Source organism: Otolemur garnettii, unplaced genomic scaffold (genome assembly GCF_000181295.1).
Source record: "Otolemur garnettii isolate 467f Iridium unplaced genomic scaffold, OtoGar3 scaffold00016, whole genome shotgun sequence".
Taxonomy (NCBI): Eukaryota; Metazoa; Chordata; class Mammalia; order Primates; family Galagidae; genus Otolemur; species Otolemur garnettii.
The window spans coordinates 25,023,049-25,042,083 of record NW_003852411.1 but is presented as its reverse complement, the minus strand read 5'-3'; the positions used below and the strand labels follow the sequence as shown (position 1 = coordinate 25,042,083).

The 19,035-nt window shown below is 35.2% G+C and overlaps 1 protein-coding gene across 2 annotated transcripts in view; it reads left to right on the top strand.

Annotated features, from left to right (window-relative positions):
* MAEL (maelstrom spermatogenic transposon silencer) overlaps nucleotides 1-15,874 on the top strand; it is a 33,614-nt gene extending 17,740 nt beyond the window's left edge. For both annotated transcript variants that reach the window (XM_012802693.2, XM_003785738.3), the window contains 4 exons: nucleotides 10,457-10,519; nucleotides 11,282-11,414; nucleotides 14,695-14,770; nucleotides 15,330-15,874. In XM_012802693.2, coding sequence (XP_012658147.1) covers nucleotides 10,457-10,519; nucleotides 11,282-11,414; nucleotides 14,695-14,770; nucleotides 15,330-15,517 — 460 coding nt within the window. In that variant the 3' untranslated portion in view covers nucleotides 15,518-15,874. The remainder of the gene's footprint in view (nucleotides 1-10,456; nucleotides 10,520-11,281; nucleotides 11,415-14,694; nucleotides 14,771-15,329) is intronic.
* The last annotated feature ends 3,161 nt before the right edge of the window (nucleotides 15,875-19,035 follow it).

The following is a 19,035-nucleotide window of genomic DNA, read 5'->3' as shown; positions in this document are numbered from 1 at the left end:
CTAAGGATACGGGGAGGGGGGAGGGAGAGGGGAGGGGGGAATGGATGGAGGGAGGGGGATTCGAGGGTTCACTTCTGTGGTTTATCTTACAAGGGTACAAGTGAATCTATGAGTAGAATATGAACGTTTTAACACAATAAAAAAAAAATAGAGTTGATTTGTTTGTTTCTAGTCCATTTTTTGTTTTTTTCTACTTTTGCTGATTGTCTTTTGAATGTCTAAGACATGTGTAAACAAAAACAGTAGGTTCAAGTGTCACTTCATTCTAGCTTCATAAAAAAGCCTGTTGAGATTGCATTCAACTTGGAGAAGTCTGAAGTCTTTATAATGTTGAGATGTATCCAAGGACAAGCAATGTCTTTCCATTTTGTTCAAATCTACTTTTGTGTCTTTCAAAGTTATTGTAATATTTTTCTTTTATAGATAGTACATATCTGGAACTGGTGCATTTTTATGGGGAAGTTCTTTGATAATTTTTTTTTCTACAGAAATTGCTTTGATTAGGCTTTCTAATTTTAATTTCAGGGTTTTTTTGTTTAAAGGTCTGCAAGGAAGACATCTTAAAATTTTTTGAATTTCTATTTATTGGTGGTTTATCTCATCATTTCTTGTATATTTGTGCCCTCTCCCTTTTTTTCTTTAGCTAGTGTGTTATCTATTTGAATTTTTCAAACCAACAGGATTTTAATTTATTGCCCCTATTTCTCTATCTTCTTAGTAATTTCTGCTTTTATTTACTCATTGTATTTTGTGGTTCTTCTAGATTTTTTGGGTGAAGAACTTAATTCATTTATCTTTTGTCTTTTTTTTTTTGATAAGTGTTAAGTAAAGCGAATTATCTTTTAACTATTATTTTCAATGAATTCTGTAGATTCTGACACCCAATATTTTCATTGTCATTTTTAACAAATTCTGTCTAAACTCTCAACAAGGAATTAATAAATATAAGGCTTTTAAGTGTCCACATGAAAAAGCTTTTCTGATTTTTGTTTCTTTTTGTAAATTCTAATGTTTTTGCTTTGTGATCAAAGAATGTTATTTGTAATATTTCTAGTTTATGGAAATTAAAGTGTTTTGGGTTTTTTTCCCCTAACTTACTATACTCATTTAATCAATTTTTGAAACTGTTCCATGGGCATATGAGAATGTGTATTTTTTATTTTGAGGGTGTAGTATTTGATACATAAGATCTATATTGCTTGCATTCAGATTTTTTATATTTTGTTCAGTTGATCTTGTATTGAGAGTAGTTCTTATCTCTCCTCTTACTGTGTTTCTTTTGAGGTCTCTTTGCATCTCCTGTAGTTTTAAACAGATTACTGTGTTACTTGATGCTATAACATTTGCTGAACCTTGATATAGTAGATTGATCAGGGCTCATGGACAAGTGTTCCTTGTATTCTTTTCATGTTTAAATCCTTCTAATGATTTATACTTTATTTCCTTGTGTTTCTAGAAACATACAATTCACTTATATTCCTTGTGTTCCTTTTGCAAAATTTAGTTAATTCTCTTGGCCTGAGTTATCTTATCTTTTGGGGCCTAGAGTTACTTGATCATTTTGCCTGGAAACCTTGGTCTGTTTTCATTTTTAAAGTCTAATAGTTTTACTAGGATGTTTCTTTGAGTTTATTATTGCAGGTCCATTTTTTGAGGCATTTGGTGAGCTTTTTCAATGTACAGAATCATGTTCTATTTGGGGAAATTTTCTTAGATTGGAGTTTAATGTTCTGGTTTTTTTTTTTTTCCTTAAAGGAGTCTGTGTTTGATCTTTGCCTATTTTTCATTTTAATTACTTTTTCTGACCCTTTTTACTTTCTTTAATTCTCTTGATAATTTTCTGCTTTTTTTTTTTCAGTTTTACTCGTTAGCTTTCCTAATAGATCTTTTCTTCTTGGGACAATTTGTAATTCTCTTCCAGTATGATTTTGTCTTTTTTTCTCTTTTGTTCCTGAGTTTAGTCAACTGTGATTTTATTCTTTTTTTATTATTTCTGTTTCTGGTTTTGAAGTTTTTCCTTCAGGGTGTGTTCCATATTCTCACATTATTGTATTGGGGATATTTAATGTGATGTGGTATTGTATGTTACAGTTTTCTTCATGAGATTTTGTTTGTTCGTTTGTTTGTTTTTATGGGGAGGAGATTGAGGGAAAGTTACTAGCTAAAGTGTTTTGATTCTCCTTTTCTGTTTCTTTCTTATAATAGCTTTCTATCTATAGACTAGAATAAGATGCATTGTTCCTTTGCATTTCTTGGACATGGCTGATAATTCGCAGGGAGTCTTGAGAACCTTAGCTAAAGAGCTTCCTCTTCAGTCAGGGTAGCAAAGTAAGTACAGGTTCTTCAGAGAATGATTTTAGGGTGGCAGGGGGATGGTTGTAGATCTTTCCCTTTTTTATTTTATTGTATCCTGCAGGATACTAAATTTCTCCCTATTGTTTTTTTTCTCCCTTCAATTTCTAAAGAGCTCTTATTACATCTTCCTCTTTTCCTCATCACAGGCACTTTCCTATAGTGAGTATTCTATCTATAAGAACTCTGTTCCAATATTTATAATATCATTGTGAGGATGATTTAAATTTAATCTCAGGCTTTCCATTTCCTTTCTCTCACTTTCTTAGATTTTTTTCCTGAACACCCCTCTCCATATAAAAGCTCAAGGTGAGAGATTGAGAAATTACTCCACTGGAAATTAAAGTTTGCTTTTTTAAAAATCTATAAGTAATCAAGTTTTGTGGTGTTCTATCTTCTAATTATGCTGTCAGTGTAAATTTTGTCTGCTTTGTTTTGGTTGTTTTTGTTAATCTGTTGAGTTTATGGATGATGTGTTAGGATATTTGAATTTATATACCATTACCTCAGCTGTTGGCCGAAATATTTCAACAATTTCTGATTCAGAGTCATTGAGTGTCTATGTTTTTATTGTACACAGCATTTCTTAAAAGAGAACTGCACTGTTGTCTGTGGGGTTTTATTCACACTGGACACCCTTTCTGCAAGATTTTTGTTTTATTGTTTGGGACCTATTAAGGGTATAAAGAATTGGGTTACACTGATTACATTTGCTAAAGTCCCTCTTATAATCATGTCCCACTCCCAAGAGGTGTGCCGTACAGTACCATAACTATATCATCCCCCTCCCTCCACCCTTCTCCACACTTGCTCATTTCCCTATTGCCCCATTGTATTAGCTCATCTACTGCCTTCATATTAGAGTTGAGTACATTGAATTCTTCTCCATTCTTGTGATGCTTTACTAAGAAGAATGTGTTCCACCTTGATTCAGGTTAATACAAAAGATGTAAAGTCTCCATCTTTTTAATGGCTGAATAGTATTCCATGGTATACATATACCACAGATTGTTAATCCCTTTCTGGGTTGGTGGGCATTTAGGCTGTTTCCACATTTTGACGATTGTAAATTGAGCTGCAATAAACAGTCTAGTGTAAATGTCCTTATGGTAAAGGATTTTCTTTCTTCTGGGTAAATGCCTAGTAATGGGATTATAGGATCAAATGGGAGGTCTAATTTGAGTTCTTTGAGGATTCTCCATACTTCTTCCAAAAAGGTTGTAGTTTGCAGTCCTACCAGCAGTGTAAAAGTGTACCCTTCTCTCCACATCCATGCCAGCATCTGCAGTTTTGAGACTTTGTAATGTGGGTCATTCTCACTGGGGGTAGGTGATATCTCGGGGTAGTTTTGATTTGCATTTCTTTGATGATTAGAGGACGATGAGCATTTTTTTGTGTTAACCATTTGTCTGTCTACTTTAGAGAAGGTTCTATTCATCTCTCTTGTCCAGTGATATATGGGATTGTCAGTACTTTTTTGTATTGCTTAATTTGAGTTCTCTGTAATTCCTAGTTATCAAGTTTTTGTCCAGTTCATAATTTGAAAATATCTTTTCCCATTCTGAAAGTTGTCTGTTTGCTTTGGTTGTTGTTTCCTTAGCTTTTCAGTTTACTTAAGTCTCATTTGTTTATTTTTGTTGTTGCAATTGCCACGAAAGTGTTCATAAAATTTTTCCCAGGCCAATATCAAGTGTTTTCCCCACACTTTCTTCAAGGATTTTTGTTGTTTCGTGCCTCCAATGTGTATCCTTCATCCATTTTAAATTGATTTTTGTAAGTAGTAAGAGGTGCATGTCCAGTTTCAGTCTTTTACATTTGGTTATCCAGTTCTCCCAGCACCATTTATTAAATAGAGATTCTTTTCCCCAGTGTATGATGGTGTTTGGTTTATCAAAGATCAAGTGGCTATGAGATGTTAGTTTCATCTCATGTTTTTCTGTTTGGTTCCACATGTCAATTTCTCTATTTTTGTGCCAGTACCATGCTGTTTTGATCACTATGGCCTTGTAGAATAGCCAAAAGTCTGGTAGGGTGATACCCCCAGCTTTGTTTTTATTACCATGAATTACCTTGGCTATATGGGGTTTCTTCTGGTTCCATACAAAACGAAGAATTTTTTTTTCAAATCTTGAAAGTATGGTGATGATATTTTAATGGGGATTGCATTGAATCTGTAGATTTCTTTGGGTAGTGTAGACATTTTCACAATGTTGGTTCTTCCCAGCCATCATGAGCATGATACGTTCTTCCATTTGTTAATATCTTCTGCTAATTCTTTTATTTTTTTTTTTTTAGTTTCTGGCCGGGGCTGGGTTTGAACCCACCACCTCCAGCATATGGGGCCAGCGCCCTAGTCCTTTGAGCCAGGAGGAGGGCGCTGCCCTCTTCTGCTATTTCTTTTCTTAGGGTTTTGTAATTTTCTTTGTAGAGGTCCTTTACCTCTTTTGTTATGTATTCCTAGGTATTTCTTTCTTTCTCTTTTTTTTTTTGAAGCTACTGTGAAGGGAATTGTGTCCTTGATTAGCTTCTCATCTTGGCTGTTATTGGTATATACAAGGACTACTGATTTATGGACATTGATTTTATATCCTGAGATATTGGTGTATTTTTGGATCACTTCCAGGAGTCTTGTGGTTGAGTCTTTTGGGTTCTACAAGTATAAGAACATACCAGCAAAGATGGAGAGTTTGACCTCCTCTGCACCCATTTGGATGCCCTTTATTTCCTTCTCTTGCCTGATTGTATTAACTTCCAGCACCGTGTTGAATAGTAGTGGCAATAGAGGACAACTTTGTCTAGTTCCAGTTCTAAGTGGAAAAGCTTTCAGTTTTACTCCATTCAGTATAACTTTCTGCAAGTTTTGATGCTGGTTCTTTCTAAATCTTATCAAAAGAGGTCAATAGAAAGTTTTCAGAGAAAAACCAATACTTCAAGTAATCATTAAAGGATTTATTGACTAAAATGTTGAAGGATTGCAAATGTCACAAATAGTCAGATTTGCGTATGCTTAGGCCATGGCAACTATTTCTAGTTGCCTAATAGCAATTATAGAATACCTTCAATTATAAAATGCATTCTAATTTCAGTTAGAATATGAAAAAATGCACTATATAATTGAAGAAATCAAGTACTGAAGTCCAAGTACACACTAACAAAATTAGAGTAGCTTTGGTGTAAAGGCATTATTTGAGGCCTATGCGATTTGATTTTCTTGAAGGTGAAACTGTTACATAGTATTTTGGGCACTTTAGTAATAAACTGCTTTGGACAGGATGAATCTTGTACTGAGCTTCATAACATAGCGGGATTTCAATATTATAACATTTTATAAGGAAGTTTGGTTAAGTGGACAGCAGTTGTTAGAATTTGCTAATATGAGCAAATGGGACTAGTTTCAGACACTGCTTTTCAACTAAAAGAAGAGCCTTTTAACTAAAAGAAGGCAACCTTCACTGCCTTTCTGCTAAAAGACCTTCGAGTTTGTAATAAATTTTTGATAAATGTTTGTCCAGCTCCTAAGAATGAGTAGGTTCTTAAATTGGTAAAATTGAGTATGGTTACACAAAATTAATATTAGAATGTAAGCAGGCTGTTAATAACTATTATTATTTTAGAGCAGTAGTTCTCAACCTGTGGGTCATGACCCACAGGAACTGTATTGAAGTCTGGTGGCATTAGGAAGGTTGAGAACCACTGTTTTAGAGGCTAAGAGTAGTCATGGTTTTTTTTGATCTCCAATCCTCCTGATGCCTCTTGCCATCAATGTCTTTGGACAACTCATTATTCATGACCTTCTGATTAAAACATGGCAGCCTTTATTTAATCAACAAATCACTTGTTGAGCAATTCCTCTGCCAACTAGACTGAAGGTGCAGTAGAGAGCAAAATTAGTGTGGTCTCTGACTTTTAAGAAACAAAAACGGTTAGGTTGGAAAGAGATACATCAAATAGTAAAGAAAATGGTCATTTTAGCTTGTGAGAAGTGCTAAGGAAATCAAGAGGCTACTCTTAATAGTGTAAAAATGTAGACTACATTATAGAATAGTCAAGAAGGCTTTATTGGCATGCAAAACATTAAAGCTGAAGGATATAGCTGTGCAAAAAATGTAAAGAACAACATCCTGGGTAGAGAGATAAAAAGCCTTTGAGGTAAAAGGTTGGTGTTTACTAGAACGTGTTAAACCATCAACTGACAACTGGTGAGCAAAGAGGAGAATGCACGGGATGAGGTTGAAGAAATAAGGAGGAGCCAGAAGCACAAGGCCATGTTAGCCATAGGAAGGAATTTTATCAAGTAGAGAAGTATCCGGTGATTAGGTTTCTGAAAGACCTGACTCTTTAGTGGATGGATTTATGAGGAGGTAAAAAAGGAAGTGTGGAGCCTATGATTATTAGATGGGCTCTCTAGTTCAGGCAAGAAATGGTTGATGGTAGGCTGGTGACAGAGATGCAAAGGAATAGGTAGATTTAAGATTGGTAAAAATCAGTAGACCTTGCTGATGGACTGGACCCAGGGAGAGAGAATGGAAAGAAAGAAAATATGCTACGCAGGTTTTTATCATATGCTACTCTAGGGAGATGGGGAAGAAAGGAGCAAGTTTAGAATGTTCAGAGGGACTGGTGAGACGTTAGGTGTGGAGGTAGAAAGCAAGTTAATCCTAGTGTCGATCTCAGTGGAGAGGTTTGAGTTAATGTCAGCATTCCCTGTTCACTGTGTGCAGGGCACTGAAGCTACAATGAAGAGAGATGAGTCCTCGGCCTTGATGGACCTCATAGTGTATAGAGGACATCATTTAGGCAGGAGTCAGAAAGGATCATAGCACAGAGCCCTAACAAGCTCTGACATTTGAAAATGGGAAGAGGCTCACTTTTTTTTTTAGGTCTAAGTACCTCTCAGCCTCTAATTGTTACCATGTTACTCAAATCATTATAACTCTCATCAGTGTTGATGAGAGTTGAAGAGATGAGAAAACTAGGATCCTGAATGCAATAATTTTCTTCTACTTGACGTGCAAGAAGACCAAAAAACATTTTTTTGACCATTTTGTAAATTAGTGTGACTTTTTACACGCTCTTCTCTATTAGAATATCCTAGTAGGGGTATGAATTTGCTTTTGTCCCCTAAATTATCTCATTCTGTCATGTTGTGAGTTGTGGTCTTCCTATTTTGGTCTTTTTCATGTTGTAAGCTTTCCTTAGAATGTCTGATTATCCTTGATTATGCTCATATTTAGAAATCAGGCTGCAAAGCTGAGTGTTTCGTATTGTTTAGTGGGAGTTGTCAGCTGATTAGACTTTGCGATAGGGAATGCAGACAAGAGAGCTAAATGTTAAGTTAGAGGGAGAATTCTTAATTGCAGAATATGGAGGGCTTTACTTTAGGGAACCAGCAGCCATTCTTGCTGCTCTAAGAGCAGTTCACTTCTTGCTGCTTCAAGAACAATTCATGAGGCTGGACTTCTGTAAAAAGAATACTCTTACCTCTGCTCTGTGGGTTAGGGACATGTCTGTGAGTCCAGAGCCTCTCCAGAGTTCTATCCGATAGAGCCTCTTCTACTATAGCTCTCTAATGAGAGCACTGAAGATGTGACTTCTGTCCAGCTTCATCGGTTACCATTTCTTTGTTCACTTTCCACAAATTTGTTAAACTCTTCCATGGAGACCTCTTTTTGTTTTTTCCATTATTGTGAACATCTACCATTTTTACTCTTTGAGTAACATTTTGATAGGGCCTGGGGATCAAGAGGAGATAATTTTGTGCATATGTTTGATTCACCATCTTGAACTGGAAGCCCCAGCAATAGTAATATTAAGAGATGCAATTTTATGCTTTGACATCACTTTAGAATAGTTTGTCTTAGTCCAATTTAGTGTACTATTCATATTTAACAAAAAATTGAGCAGCTCTTGTACATAAGACACTTAACTAGGTTCTATGGGGACCATGGGTGACATCCTTGCCTTCAGAATCTCCTGTCAGATAAGAGCAATAAGGCACGTACAGACTGGAGAGCTCTTAGGGTTTTAAAAGGTTATGATAGATAAAGGAGAAGTCATGTCAGTTGTAAGGGTTTAAAAACTGTAAAATACTTTATGGAATAAATGTTTTATCTGGTTTTTCTATAAAGATGGATAGAATTTCTGTGAGCAGAGATTGAGGTTGAAGGGAAGGGGACCTTTACAATACAAAATGGCCTTAAGTGACTTAGAGGAATGACAGCGCAGAGACTGTTTAAGAAAAACCAGTTTGACTAGACCAGAACATTACCATGTGTATATATAGCTATGGGATGACAGTGCTTCACAAGGCAGGTAAAGATGGGATTATCTTTGAAAAGAAGAAACAATGTTATTGCTGAAATAGGAGAAGAAGAGATCATTAGGACCTTTTGAGATAAAGATATGTGAAAAGTCTTTATGCTGCACATCATTTGAACAAGATAGTGTGGGAACTTTAGGAGTAACTTGTGACTTTACCTTAAAGTGTATATAAAGCGGTTTTGGTTTTTGACAGACTTATACAATGAACCTTCCTTTACTAGAAAATGCACTTACATTTTTAGGGAGATTAGTAGGATGATTTGAAGGAAGACAACCAAGAAATAGGAATAAAAATGAATCAAGATAATGTCATTTTTAGTAATAGAACTGTAGATTTGGAGGCATTTTTCCCGAGGAGGAGATTTTTGTAAGGTTTTTATGTTTGTTTATTTGAATCCTGTAGTATATTGTTAGTTTTTCAGTTGTTTTCATTTCTGATCTGATCTCTAGTGGAAAATGTATGTACGAGGTAGGGGTACACTTAGGGTTTAAGTTCTGGACATGGAACAGAACTAATTATTAGAAACTAAAAATTACTTGATTATGTGTGATTGTCTAAGTACACAGGTTTAGTTTTAACCTAAGGCTTCACTTAAGAGTTAAAGAGTTTTATCAATCACATTTTTTGGTTTACTTTTCTTTGGAAAAACAGTGGAAAAGTCATCATCTTATGGTTTAGGTAATCTTCCAGTCACATAACTTTTGTTAAGTACAAATAATGGACTTTTTACCCTTATACTGTTTAGCATGTTTGTAATTTTAATGAAGATTCTTGCTAATTTTAGGAGAGCTTTGTATTATGTAAGTAGTGCTGTTCTGAGTCTTAATAGATGATGTGCTTTGTCTGTATCTTGGTGGAAAGATACAGACAAATTTATAGTGACTCTTATCATGAGTGTATTTTGTTTGAGTGTATATAGCCTTGTATTGAATCACACTGATTTCCTCTCCAACATCAATGACTTCCTGAGGTCTCCACCCAAACACCACCACCTTAGTGATGGCTTTCCTGTCACCTTACCTAAAACTTTGCCTCTCCCCAGCATTTCATATTATCTTTTTCATTTTTCTCCTCAGCACTTAAAATTTTCTAAATTACTTTGTATAGGGTCTAGCAGAAGTAATGCCCTCTTGTGCTTGAGTGTGATATTGTTATGTTACAGAATAACATGCACAAATAATGGCACAAATAACACCCCATTTTTATGAGCTGATGATCTGTACCAATTTATTATTACAAAATCATAAGCAAGTAATTATGTAACATAACAATATCACACTTGAAGAACAAAAGGGGGTTGCTTCAACTGGACCCTGTATTATGCCCTTGCACATCTCTTTTAGTATGTCTCCCTCACTAGAAAGTAAGTTTTGTGTGGACAGTAGGCTTCTGTCTGTTTTATTCAATATTATATCTGTAGTGCCAAACAATGCCTGGAAAATAAGTAAGTAAATAAGTAAAATAAGTAAACATTGAATTGAGTGCATTTTAATCTCAGTCACTAATGTGACCCTAGAATACTCACTTTATTTTAAGGTAAAATTTAAGCATTATACTAATGTGTAATTTGCATAATATCATGAATTTACATCAGAGGAAGTAACAAAATTTATTTTTAAAAAATCTTTTTGTGCATTAAATTAGAAGTTTTTAGTGATCATGTCAGTTTTTCTTAATGATTCCATGTAAATTTGAAATCTTTGCATATATAAACTCTAAACAGTAATACTTCAGTTAGGACATTAAAGGTGGTTTTGTTTTGTTTTCTTTTTTTGGTAACAGGTGCAAGTGGCATGAAGAAAATGATATTCTTTTCTGTGCTTTAGCTGTTTGCAGGAAGATTGCGTAAGTTGAAAGAAGGAGTTTCTTCATAAAGCTCTGTTCTGGTTTGAATTCTTCTGTGCCATTTTGCATGCTATTGCTTTGGCAGCTGGGGCAAATCTCTAGTTAACTTCTGTTTTCTACAGTTCTGTTTGAAAGCAAAGGTGGTTTTTTACTTTATTCTTCTGTCCATGCCACTACTTACCTATGCAATTTGTGTGAACCTTTCATAAACACTTGTTCAAAATTTTCCTTCTGACTCCGATAGGAGAGTGAAATTCCTTACTATCATTAAGGACATTTCCTTGTGAAGGTGCTCCCAAAACACAGACCTTTTCTTCTCATTTTGTAGAGAAAGCACCTGGAGCCTCAGATATTTGGGTCCTCTGGTAGCCCTCTCACAAGGTGCATGGTTATTCTGAGGATAGATAAGTGTTCATGGTTGTAGTCTTATTCTGCTGTTGCCCTTTCATTGTTTTTAATATTTGAGAATCCTGTTAATCTTAACCCTCATTCCCATTTCCCTATGAATCTGAAATTTTATCTGATAATCAGAAGATTGCTTACCAATAATAACCTGTCACATGATGTGCATTGCTGCCTATTCCTATCTCTTCTCTGAAGAAATAAAACTTAGAAATAAATCTCTAAGTATTTTTTTTCTCAATTTAAAGTAGTATTTCAGATGCTCTATGTTAGAGATTTTAAAATATAAATGCTTTTAATGCTTTTAGGGTGAATAAAATGAGATTCTAATGGTGAATTTTATTTTATTTCCTTTTAAAGGTACTGCATCAGTAATTCTCTGGCCACTCTCTTTGGAATCCAGCTCACGGAGGCTCATGTACCACTACAAGATTATGAGGCCAGCAATTGTGTGACACCCAAAATGGTTGTATTGGATGCAGGGCGTTACCAGGTAAGGAGCTAACTTTTAGGAATTCACTTATCTTTCTGGCTGTCCTATTCAACATGGTCCTGGCCAATAGCAGCTGAAGGTCAGCCCTTGGTTTGGTCCTTTCCTTTCCCTTAAAAATTATTTTGAAACTCTTCATGGCATGCCAAATCTAATTCAGTTACATCTTGCATAAAATCCCTTTCCTTCCTGGTATATTTCCCCACTACATTTAACGAAGGTTTTAAGGAAATTAAAATTGGCATTTAGTCTTTATATAAAATACTTCCAAAGATCTATTCCAAAAATTAAATATCTGAATGTAGATAATGTAAATATTCTAAATATCTATCTCAGCAATGTTTAAGACCTGATTTAGAATTTGGTTAAAAGCTTAATTTCTCTACCACCTATCTTTTCTTCCTTGCTATTTACTTATTTTTTTCTTAGGCCTCTTTACACTATTAAGCAAAACAGTTAAGAGTATGGGCTCCAGCATCAGAATTTCTGAATTTTCTTTCAGGAAATAAATAAATAAATAAATAAATAACTTGCTACATACAGGCTTTGTGACCTTGAACAAGTTACTTGAAATTTCTGTGCTAATTCCTTATCTGTTAAATAGGAATGATACTAGGGGTGAGTAGCTGTTAGAGTTAAATGCAGCAATGTGTGAGAGTGCCAAGACCTTTGCCTTGGAACACAGTAGATAATAAATAAATAAATGTTATTTTAAAATAGGGTAACAGAGAGTAAAAAGGGAAACCCCAAAATGGAATGAACTATTGATACAAACATCAACTAGGATGGATATCAAAGATATTAATTATGCTAAGTGAAAGAAGCAGTCTCCAAAGATTATAAACTGTATAATTTACTGTATGATTCCGTTTACATGATATTCTTGTTCATATTTACTCTGGGTAAGACCTCTTTCCTCATTAACCCTTTGCCCAATGGTTCTCAGATCAATTTTGTGTCTTCAGGGGACATTTGGCAATGTCAAGACATTTTTGGTTGTCACCCCTGAGATGAGGAGTGGGGGCGGGGAGCATGCTGCCAGCAGCTAGTGGATGGATAAAGGCCAGGGATGCTGCTAAGCATTCTGTTCCTATAGGACAGCCTTCCACAACACAGCATTATTCAGCCTAAATGTCATGGTGCCCAGGTTGAGAAACCCCACCTTAGCTTCATTGTCACCATCTACGTTCACATCACCAGAATTAATCTCAGTAATGTGCCTTTTCATAGTTTACATCAGTTACTCTGGGAAACGGAGGACTTCTGCATTCTCTGTCATCTTCCAGACTCCATACTCATTTTATTTGACTTATCCTAATTCCTTGCTCTCCCAACGTCTGAAAAACCTTCCTGTGGTCTTTTCAGCCTCAGTTATAAGCTAAATATCAGATATCTTCAACCTCTTTTTGAGAAAATCTGTTTAACTTCTTGGTTCTAATTAAAACTTAACCCCCTTCTAAGGATATTGCTTCTCTGTTAGCCCTTTCAAATGGTGATATTTTTTCTCCCTCATTTACAAATGATTTGATGTAATTGTCCTTGGTTCCTGCTTTCAGACTTCTTTATACCTTCTTCCTAAAATTTCTAGGCTTTGACTCTGATGCCATTAAGGCTATAGTACCTGACAATCCCTTTTCAGAATCCATAGACCCCTGAGTTGGTTGTCTTCACTCTTAAGAGCATTACTGTGCCAGATCAGTTTTCCTGTCAGAATCCCTTATTTTAGCTCTTTGCAGATAATCTTTACTTCCATCTGCCTCCCCTCTCAGTACTTTCATTTCCTCTCTCATTTTTCTGTCTTCTACCACAGATTCCCACCCTCATGATCATATCCTAGACCACAGTGGCACCTCCTCCATAAGCTCAGTTTCAAACATCATCCTCTCTGACTACCACTATCTTCCTCTATTACCGTGGTGTCCGCAGTTCTTTTACATCTACTGGTGTTACTGAAAGCAGTGCTTGTTTGGCCAAACCAAGGAGGAGGACAAGTGGTTTGAGGGAAAGAAGTTTATTAATCTGTGGCAATTAATTAAAGGGCCATTGTCCTGCCTAAAAGCAGAAATGCAGAGCTTTCCAAAGGTAGCTTTCAGCCTTGGGCTATTGCTGCTTAACTAAGGTATCCCTGATGAAGACATTCTTTGACTCCTGACTTCTGCCCATACAGTTCCATTGAGCCACTGTCTGTGGTACAAAGACCAAACAATAGTTCCCCACCCTTCTGATCACTAGCCTTGGACAGAAATGCAAGTTTTAATTCTTAAAAAGAATTTGGGGGCTCTTGTTAAAGAGACAAGTTGTTCTGTAACAGTAGGACATATAATTCATTTATGCCTCTCTCTACTATCCTACACTCCCTTACAGGGCCATTGCATTGCGCAGCTCCAGGGGCAGCATTCCCACCAATACTGCTGCAGTCTCATGTCTCCTCCTTTACACCTCCACCCCTCCCTCACTTCTTCCCTCCCAGCTTAGATCTCTTGGTGGGTCTGTTCCACTGCCTTGCACTCATTGCTAACTTCATTGGCTCTTTTTTCTTCATCATACTGGACAAATAGTAACCTTAATTAAATCTAACTCTTCGTATACTTTACCTTCTGTACCTATGAAGTTAAATAAAGCTGGAAAGAAACTCCCATGGTGGCTGCTCTTACTGAATATTCATTATCACCAGCTTTTAAGTGTTGCCTGGCAGTTATTCATTTTTCTAGTCTGATTAGTCTTCTGCTTTCCTAGACAGTTATTTCTCATCTTCTTTTCCTTCAGACTTCTATCACCTCTTCCCTCACTCTTCTTGTAGCTGTGCCCTTGTCTCCTATTTATCTGAGAAAATAAAGAAGTAATCAGAGGAGATTTTCTACATATTTTTACCACCTTATCTACCTGCATCTTCCTTCTGCTTTACTCCTATTTTAATTGGTGTGTGTTCTTCTGTAAAACCAATCTATTTATTGGTTTTATATTTTAGCTCTCATTCCCTTACCACTCAAGGACATGGCTTCAGTAATTTCCCCCTTTCTGGTGTCAGTAGGGTTTTTCTCAGTTCTGGTTCATTCTTATCAGCAAACATATTATAATCTCATCTTTTTTTTTTAATCAAGCCCTCTCTTAACCCTGAAATCCTCCAAAGTCTACTCTACTTCTTTCCGCTCTTTTGCAGCAAAAGTTGATCAGACATTGGAAAAGCATTTGAGTGTTATCATTTTTAAAGAGTCATTTGAAATTAAAACTCATCTAATAATTAACATTCTTTTCCCCTCTGGTATTTTCCTATTATTTACAGAAGCTAAGGGTCGAGAGTCCAGGATTCTCTCATTTCAACTCTTCTAATCAGGAACAAAGATCAAATACACCGATTGGTAAGCATACTATATTTCACAAGAATTAAACTAAAGGAAGTTAGGGCCTCAAAACTTATTATCTAGATTCCAGGTATAATATTCAAACTAATGTTTCCAAATTAGCTTAGAGATATAAGGAATTTGTTGAATTGATTGTCTTATTTAGTATTAGCACCTTTAACAGTTTGGATGTGTGTGTTCTGGGGGTCAGTTTGATACACATGTCTTATTCTTCAGAATTTTCTTCAGGGCCCTTAGAAAGAAAACCTGTTTTTCTTGTAACAGCTATAGTTTTATAATTTTGATGTGTCTTTTAATAAATAAATTTTAAAGCTAATCAGATGAAATTTCAAGTGGTGCCTCAAGAATCTTCATTTAAGATTTCCTGGCCTAAAAAACAAAAAAGAAACATTCTTCTTCAGTCTTTTATCTGTAAGAATCTCTTTCCTATTCTTGATCCATTTAATTATGGCTTAGTTAGAGCCTGTAATAGGATGAGTCCATTAATTGAGGCATCTCTTTATTAATAAAATTATAAAATTTCTATGTTTCTTTTTCTGTATTTTTAATATCCTAGGTGACTACCCATCTGGGGTGAAAATTTCTGGCCAAAACAGCAGTGTTCGGGGAAGAGGGATTACCCGTTTACTAGAGAGCATCTCCAATTCCTCCAGCAATATCCACAAATTCTCCAACTGTGAGACTTCACTCTCACCTTATGTGTCCCAAAAAGATGGATACAAATCTTTCTCTTCCTTATCTTAATGATGGTACTTTTTTCAATTTCTGGAAAAATAACAGGCCCAACTTCCCTTCTGACTACACTCATATTGAACAAATAGATCACATCAATGATAAATATCACTACTGTAAAAACTACTTATTTTGTAAGGAAATTCTGTTTCATAGATTAAAAATAATTGTGGTTGGAGAAGATCTTGGCATTTTGCCCTTTTTTTTTTTGAGGGGTGGTTCTACTTCCTGATTGGTTATACCATTCAAGTTGTAAAGTCCTTAAGAACAAAACCAGCATTTTCAAAATTGTGCTTTTAAGAATGTTATAAATTGATGATAACTGTCCTTCAATAATAAAAGTATCAAATATCTGTTATGAAAGGTTCTGTAATAGCATCAATCTCTTTCTTCCTATGACAACATGGGACACTTACATTAGAAACCTGTAGGCTCTTTTTATTGCAAATAACTAACAAAATTAGGCTTTAACAAACATTTTTTTAAAGGTCTTTAAAATATTGCTTTGGCAAAAAGAGTCATTTGAAAGGTAAGAAGCCAAAATGAGAAAGGTTATATAAATAGTTTCCCTCAAGTCACATGGCTAGTGACCAAATCCCAGGTCCACTGAACCACAGAGCTCTTTGTTTATACCAAGTAGATATCATATTGAGTCAAGTATTCACTCTGATTAACTTAAACTGGCTTATGTTCTCAATCTAAAGGGTATTATATAGCCCAGAAGAACCAAGAAATAATTCATAGACTGTAAACTTAAATTTTCTTTTTTTTTTTATTAAATCATAGCTGTGTACATTAATGCAGTCATGGAGTACAATGTGCTGGTTTCATATACAATTTGAAATATTTTCATCAAACTGGTTAACATAGCCTTCATGGCATTTTCTTAGTTATTGTGTTAAGACATTTATATTCTACATTTAGTAAGATTCACGTTAACTTAGTATACAAATGTTCTAACAGTTTTCTTTAAAAACTTTATATCTAGGGCAGCGCCTGTGGCTCAAAGGAGTAGGGTGCCGGGCCCATATACCAGAGGGGGGGTTTGGCCCCAGCCAAAAAAAAAAAAAAAAACTTTATATCTAACCTTTGAAGCCATTTTCTCTTTCTTAAAAATCAGCCAATAGTAATTGGGTGGGCTGAGGAAGAGGAGGGAAGGTCCATAATTATAATTCACGCTCATGACTTCAAATGCCTCAGTCCTGTTCTCTGCCATCTGAATTCAATCCTCTGTTAATTGTTACATTTTTAAAATTTTGCAGCATATTGGTTGTACTTTTGAAGTATATGTCAAACTAGAACAATAAGCCATAAGGATTGATTTTAGGAGAATAAGCTGGTTTTTCCCATCAGAGATATTCAGAATCTCAAAACCATATTATTAGTAAAATTCAAACCTTGTCTCCTTTTTTTAGAAAAATTCTTTAGGCATTGAATTCAAAGTATTCATTACCCTTTAAGAAGACTAACTGAGGATTGAGGGGGATACTCATAGGTATCCTAGATGAGAGTGATTGCTGCTCCCTCTAACTCCATAGCATTTCCTTCATGTTGTCTTACAACATGTTCTGCTTTTTTTAATTTTTGTTTTTGACTTTTAAAAACTTTTAATTTTTAGACTTAGCGCCTGTAGTACAGTGCTTACAGCACCACCACATACATTGAGGCTGGCAGGTTCGAACCTGGCTAGGGCCAGCTAAACAGTAACAACTACAACAAAAAATAGCACAGGTTTTGTGGCAGGCACCTGTAGTTGTTAATTCTTTATGATCTTTCTACCTCTATCTCTCTTTCTATCTCCTCTTTAAGGCCAGTGACTCTCAGATTTGCCCTTTTGAGGCAATTTTCTAGATCTTATGTAAGTATGATTCATTCTTTTGTAATGTTTTTTCTCTTCTGACAGTGTTTTCAAATAGATTGTCTTTAAGCTCACTAATTCTTCTGCTTCATCATTTCTGCTTTTGCAAAACTCTGTGCAATTCTTAGTTTGTCAGTTGAATTCTTAAACTGAGAATTTTTCCTTGATTTTTTTTATTTGAATCTCTGTTAAATTTTTCTGATAGGCTTGTGGATTCTTTGTGTCGTATTGAAGTTCACCAAGCTTAAGGGCAGCTGTTTTTTTGTTTTGGTCTTTTGTTTTTTTAATTTTCTCTATACGTATACATGTGTTTATTTGGCTTCCACTTTTTGTCATGAAATTAAAAAGGCTTAAAATTTAATGACAATAACAATGTTTAAGATGAGGACGAGAAACAAAAACCTCATAAAGAATGAACGAAGAAATCAGACAATTGATGTAATGAAATATTGCAAAATACTGCAAAAAAAGTAACATTCACATTGTCAGATAAGAGTATGTCTATCATAGAATGCTTTGACTCTGAGGTTCAGTATGGAGTCATCAGTTAACTTCTTACTATTATTTTTTCCAAAGTCTCAAAAAACAGACAACTAATATTTATAAATAGAAAATAAAAGATAATTTCAAAAACAGATCATGCCAAATCTTATAGACAATAGAAAAAGAAGAAATACTTCAAAATCATTCTACATCATCTAGGTACACCTGATACAAAAATTGGAGAAAATATATTATTATAAAGAGAAATTACAAACATATTTGACTTATAAATGAGGAGGCAATATCCTAAACAACATATTATTAATAAATTGAATTAAAAATTAATGTTCAAGTAATGTACTCTGGTCAAAATTAAATCCAATTTATGTGAGAATTAGTCACTATTTTCTTTTCTCTTTTCCTTTCCCTCATCCCCTCTCTCCTTCTCTGTCTGCTCTCCCCATGCCCCACTGTGTCATTAATTGTCATTAATTGTCCTCATATCAAAGTTGAATACATAGGATTCATGCTTCTCCTGTGATGCTTCACTAAGAATAATGTGTTCCACCTCCATCTAGGTTAATAGAAATGCTGCAAAATCTCCATTTTTTTAATGGCTGAAGAGTATTCCATGGTATACATATACTACAGCTTGCCAATCCACTCCTGGGTTGAGGGGCATTTAGGCTGTTTCCATATTTTAGAGATTGTAAATTGAGCTGTGATAAACAGTCTAGGACAAGTATCTTTATAATAAAAGGTTTCTTTCTTCTGGATAAATGCCCAGTAATGGGATTGCCAGATCAAATGGGAGGTCTAGTTTGAGTTCTTTGTGGGTTCTCCATACTTCCTTCCAAAAAGGTTGTATTAGCTTACAGTCCCACCAGCAGTGTAAAAGTGTGCCTTTCTCTCCACATCCACGTCAGCATCTGTAGTTTTGAGGTTTTGTGATACGGGCCATTCTTGCTGGGGTTATTATAATGCATACTTTGATACGTACCATGATATTTCAGGGTGGTTTTAATTTGCATTTCTCTAATAATTAGGGATGATGGGCATTTTTTCATGTGTTTGCTAGCCATTCATCTGTCTTTAGAGAAGGTTCTGTTCATCTCTCTTCCCCACTGATGTATGGGATTGTTAATTTTTTTCTTATGGATTAGTTTAAGTTCTGTGCAGATCCTAGTTA